Source organism: Sorex araneus, chromosome 1, assembly GCF_027595985.1.
Source record: "Sorex araneus isolate mSorAra2 chromosome 1, mSorAra2.pri, whole genome shotgun sequence".
NCBI classification, from domain to species: Eukaryota; Metazoa; Chordata; class Mammalia; order Eulipotyphla; family Soricidae; genus Sorex; species Sorex araneus.
In genome coordinates, this window is record NC_073302.1 from 74,533,336 (window position 1) to 74,539,335 (window position 6,000).

Here is a 6,000-nt window from a genome sequence, read left to right on the forward strand (position 1 = left end):
TTATCACTAAATGTTAAGTTCTTATAATTCATTTATTTGGTCTGTTTTTAAATAACAAATTACTGGAAGAAAGAAAGGGATAGACACATAATGATCTCTCATATAGGATTTAAAGATCATGGTAAGGTAGCCATAAAGGGCTGAAGAAAACAGAACTGGAGATTTGGTTCACAGAAGGTTCAGGGAGAGGAGGCTTAAAGGGAGGGGCCAGGGGGAAGGGCATTGTCCCTTCCACCTTCTCCCTTCAGTGGCAGCATGATGACCGCCATCTTTGAGAGCCTATTGGACAGAGGTATGAGTTTGCAGTGTCGAGGCACACAGGGAATCTCGGGATTCGGGGATGGAACCGGTGCTGCTACCCCCCCCCAGACGAGACCCCAAGCGGCTGCCTATGAATGGTCCTCCACTCCTGAACGGCCATGATCCCAGAGGCACACAAACCAATTTCGGAACCCAGCGGCTTCTGGCAGATATTCCTCTGGACTTAATTATTAAAATACCAGAAATCCAAAATCGCGCGGCCGCGACATCATATTCTCTCCATTGCGAGCAATAGAAAACAAATTATCAAATGATGCCTTTTCTGCAGGTCTGATTGTTGGGGGGAAATTCCAAATAATAATAATGGGTTTTCTGTTGAAACATTGAATGAAAGTAAAGAGAGAGTAAAGTGAAAGTCATCTGCCACACAGGTATACCAGGGTTCTTGGTGGTGGAACATGTGCACTGGTGAAGGGATGGGTGTTTGATCATTGTATGACCAAGACTTAAACTGGAAAGCTTTGTTACTGTTCTCACAGTGATTCAATAAATATGAGAAGAAAGAAAAGGGGGAAAAAAGGAAGAGAGGGGCCTTTGAGACCGTGGTAGAGAGAAGCAGGTACCCTGGTGCTGGGCCTGGTGTTGAAATTATGTACACATGGAACCATCATTAATAGTATTAAAAAAACATTATCTCAGAGATTTAAAAAAATTAATACATTTTCAATGTCAGAAATTCCTAAAAAATAAAATGGTTATTTAAAATGTTAGGTGAAAAAAATTATTGGAGGAAACTGATCTTCAATCTTTTTAATGTTTTATAGGAAGACTATGATAAATATGGAATTCGAATTAGAGTCAAATTCCGAAGTAGTACTCAGCTGCATGAATTAACTCCTCATCATCAAAGTGGAGGTGAAAGAAGTGTTTCTACCATGTTATATCTGATGGCACTTCAGGAACTTAATAGATGTCCATTCAGAGTAGTTGATGAAATCAATCAGGTAGAGTGTATTTGTTCTTTTACTTGGCTTTTATTGTCTCAGATAAACACTAAGACTTAAATTGTAATCATTATTGTTGTTCAGGGAATGGACCCAATCAATGAAAGAAGAGTGTTTGAAATGGTTGTAAATACCGCTTGTAAAGAAAACACATCTCAGTACTTCTTTATTACACCAAAGGTAGGTGGTAGCCTAAAGTTGCTCATATACTCAAGAAATCTGTGGCTTAATCATGGTGCAGATTTTGATCCAATACATAAATGGAAGCAAAAGCCTTCTCCAAATAGGAACTAAAAGGATAAAAGTAATAAATGCTAATAGAAGAGGAAAGTTTCAATGATATGTGTGTTTAATAAGAAACCTCAGTATCAGGGAAAAGTGCAGGAGACTTAGCTTTATGTGGTAAAACTAAGATTCCCTCCATACTTGGCATTTCTTCTAGAGAAATTCCTTTATTTCCTGTAAAAGATGATAGAAGAATGCACATTTTACAACTTTCACCCTCTTACCTACAAACATCTTGCCTGGGTCTGGATGTACACCTTTTTTATTCGCCACTGCTTTTTTTCAGAAGGGAATTCATAAATATCCCAGTATCTTCTGTTCATAAATCCACTTTGATTAAAAACAACTTTTTTTTAATAACAGAAGTAAAAGTTAAAATTATTGTAATGGAAAATTTTGAGATTTGAACTGTGAATAGATGCACTTTAAGACTTATTAATAGAAACTTTTTAAGTATTTATGGAAAAGAATTGAAGAACCTATCATAAATTCATATTTTTATTCAATAGTATAATTATCTTTTTTTTTCCAGCAGCTACTCTGTGGAATAGTCAGATCTGTTTATATCTTATTGTTTATATAAAAACTTTCACCTATAAGCCAAGCCTCCTTTTGCACTTTTGAAGCTCCCAGAGTCTGACCATAGAAGTTGCTTGAGAGGTGTTGGTGGAAAGATAAGTTGAAGTGTTTACCTAGGAAGTTAGTTGTCTGATCGTGTTCAGCCAGAGAATTTTTGTACTAATTCCTAAGATATGTGGACTTAGACTTTTCTTAGACCAAGCTTCAGGTGTGCTAGTTCAAGGAAAATCACATTATTTGAGGAGACAGACTTGTTGGGTTGCTTCATAAGAATTTCATTAATGTTTCAAATCAAATATTTGACCATTTGTATGTCAGATTAGATAATTTAGTTTCTTGGTGTATAGCAGTCTGGCACTCACGCAGAAGTATAGGGAAGATATTCCAGGATACCCTCTAGTAATTTTCTGAACCTGCAAATAGTATATAAAGGTTCTGTTATCAGTATGTGTGTGTGGTTTAATAGGTAAATGAAGCACAGTGAGATTCTATCTAATAAAATAGAACAATTATTACTAATAGAAATCTTCTCAAAATATCATGGTATATAATGCCACAAAATTACAAAAAAAAATTAAATCTCATCTAAACAGGGACTGTGTATGACAGTTTGTCTGCTTTAACACTTTCAGCTCCTACAAAATCTTCCTTATACTGACAAGATGACAGTATTATTTGTCTACAATGGTCCTCATATGCTGGAACCAAACAGATGGAATTTAAAGGCTTTCCAAAGGCGGCGGCGCCGTATTACATTCACTCAACCTTCTTAATAAAAATACAGGGTGAGGACTTTGGAATTTTCTGTTATATCCTATCTAAAAGTATGGCTCAACTGAATAAATGGCAATTCATTAAGAGTAAAAGATCGGTTATTTTTAGAAACCTGCTACTAAATCCATAATAACTTCTTACTGCAGAGCATCACCTGGTAGTAAAAATTAATTTTTCTTTTGTCTTTGTTGAACTTGAGCCCTTAGCATCCTAGCCCTAAGTCATCATTTCCCATGAAAAAGAGTATTTGCTATTTCAAATCACAGGTACAATCAGAAAGGGTTATCAATCACTAGTTGACAAGATAACTCTTTAGCTTTAATTGCCATGTAACTTTAATTATACTTTTAGAGTCTCGAGATGACTCTGCATATGAAGAGTTCTAGTTTTATCCTAGTGTCATATTTAAGTATTGATATGGACATGTGTGATCTAATGTATAAAATAATTTTAATCTGTTAAATTTTTTCCTATTAAAAGAGATGACTGTGTATCTCCAGTAGGAAATGAGATTTTATGGACCTTTTAAAACCTTTGCTGGAACTTTATGCTATCATCGTGTATTAGTGTCTCAAGGGGGGAAAAAAATGTACTGGGGTTCAAAAATGATAGCAGAACTTTGATATGCCACAAGGTGGCCACTAGATGATGCAAAATACAACCAAAAGATTGACAGAATAAAATCAAGTGCTAAGGGTTTTTTAAGAATAACCCTGTAAAGTGTGTGGGTTTTTTTTTTTTTTATTTAAAGTTGATTGTATTTTACATCTTAAATTTCTAAAAGCATTTTTATAATTATTTTTGGCAAGATTTTTCTTAAGATTTCATATACTGATTTTTACAGTTTATATTTGAAATTTCTCAGTATTGTGTAAAGAGTGAGGGAAAGCAGTGATTTGTTTCAAACCATAATGTCTCTAGAACTTGAGCTTATTGGTCATTTCCTAGAGTGTTGATCCTGCCCCCATTATTTTAGAAAATCTAGTCTTAAACTCTTCTTTCCATGTGAAAGAATTGCTGGGGAGGGGGGGAAATCATTTATTTCTGGATTACACTAATTAACAGTGCCAAGCAAATTCTATTCTTTTAAAAAAAAAACAAATCTTGGAAGATAACGGACTAGTTTGAAGATGTGGTATTAGAACCATGAGTTAGATCTGAACTGGTAATGACAATTTTTTTTTTTTTGACTTGGTAGCCTGTATAAATTGATGACTGACATTGTTTGGGTTTTTCTATATTCTTAAATAGTCACTGGAATTTATATTCTTATTAAATCAAAAAGTAATGAACCATACATTCTGTCCTCTATTTGTCAGTCTCTCTTTAAAATGGTATTTTTCTTTATAAACATTTTTAAAGAAAAAGCCGCCTCTTAAAGCTAATGCATGTACTATTAAAATATTTTTTAAAAACATTTTGCTAGTGTGAGCAAGTCATGTAAACATTGAAAACTTTGTTAAGATTTTGGTAAATCAATGTTACCAAATGTCTTTGTCTTATTTTCCACCAAAATATTATGATACATGCTTATGATGTCTTTCATTTATTGTCTAAGTTAGTGCTGGTCATTTATTCCTAAAAAATCAATAACTGTAATAAAGAAGCTTAAAAATTAGACCCTTGTTTAAGATCGACAATTCAGTTTGTATGCCAACAACTATTCCATGTCTTGTTTGTATGCATTTATGTTTCTCTAATGGACAAAGTTATATTTAATTTTTTATTGAATTTTGAGCTGTGAAGACAAATTATGTATCAGTTAAGCACATTATTAAAAGAATAACCTCAGTACATTAGAGTCTCGGCCACTTAAAGCTTTCATATATTTTCTGTAAAAGCTGATTTCTTATTACATATAAATTATAAAAACTTGAAATAAAAGTCTGATTTGATTAATAGAATATTTAAAACCCTAATGTAGCAAGCAGATATTGCTAATGACCAAATATTTCTTGATTTGACTAAATCTCTATTAAGAGATTTTTAGCAATTCAGAGTAAAAAGGGAAAGATTTCTTGCAACTTTCAAATTGTCTTTTGGCCTGTGTGCTTATTTTCTTTGTTGTATGAGTCTTTACTGTGTAAAAAATGTAATTTTGTCCAATTGTGTGATTATCTGTGAAAGTGAAAAAAAAAACGCTATTTGTGGGAAATGCTACTTTGTTGGTAATAAATGCATATTTTCATATCCTTTTGGTGTATCTTGTTTTAAAGGAGAACTGTTTTTGTATTTTAAACCTTAAAAATCTTTTCAGGGGGCCACAGCAATAGAACAGTTAGGACATTTGCCCAAAATGATCCCTGACACTTCACATGATCATCTGAACACCACCTTCTATGCCCACCCACGCCCCCCCACACACACACTGCCCCATAGATAATAAAAGAAGAATCTTTTTGGTTTTTAGTTTACTGCAATATGTCTATTGAATGTCTTTTTTTTTTAACAGAACAGTTTTACTTTACAAGTGTTTTCTCTTATTTTTTTCTCCAGAGTAACTTAGTTCTCATTTAAGGACCTTCCCCGCCAACCTCCCCCTACCCCCAAGAAAAGGTAATGGAGACCAGAGAGAAAGTGAGGCAACTGAAGTGTTTACCTTGTATGCAGTCAATTCAGGGTCAATCCCTGACTCCTGAGCACTGCCAGGAATGATCCAGAATAGAGCCAGGAAGAAGCCCTGAGCATAGCTGGCATGACTCAATCCTCCACCCAAGAAAAATAATTTTAATGTTGGTACACTGTCAGTTGGACCAAGAATGTAGAAGCCTGTTGGCTTTGAGTGAGACTTGGGGGACTATAGGTCTCTTCATTCTCAAATACTAAAGAACTTCCCTTATTAATACCCATCATTTATTGCACTACCTTTTAGTTTAATGATGTTTTTAGAATACTTAAAATTTGCATTTTAGGAGACTGCTCCATTGATAATTTGTGCTTTTTTTAGTCCCAACAGAAAAGTTAAAGCATTTGGGACTTAATTTGATTTGGGGGCCATGCGTATGGTAGTTAGGAATCATTTACTCCTGGTGGACTTAGAAGACCATGTGGAATGTCAGGAAGTGAACCTAGGTCAGCCACATGTGAGGCAAGCACC

General features: G+C 34.4%; 1 protein-coding gene across 2 annotated transcripts in view; it reads left to right on the forward strand.

Moving 5' to 3' along the window:
• SMC5 (structural maintenance of chromosomes 5) overlaps nucleotides 1–5,093 on the forward strand; it is a 75,544-nt gene extending 70,451 nt beyond the window's left edge. For both annotated transcript variants that reach the window (XM_004600117.2, XM_055140615.1), the window contains 3 exons: nucleotides 1,086–1,265; nucleotides 1,350–1,445; nucleotides 2,762–5,093. In XM_004600117.2, the coding sequence (XP_004600174.1) occupies nucleotides 1,086–1,265; nucleotides 1,350–1,445; nucleotides 2,762–2,902 (417 nt within the window). In that variant the 3' untranslated portion in view covers nucleotides 2,903–5,093. The remainder of the gene's footprint in view (nucleotides 1–1,085; nucleotides 1,266–1,349; nucleotides 1,446–2,761) is intronic.
• The last annotated feature ends 907 nt before the right edge of the window (nucleotides 5,094–6,000 follow it).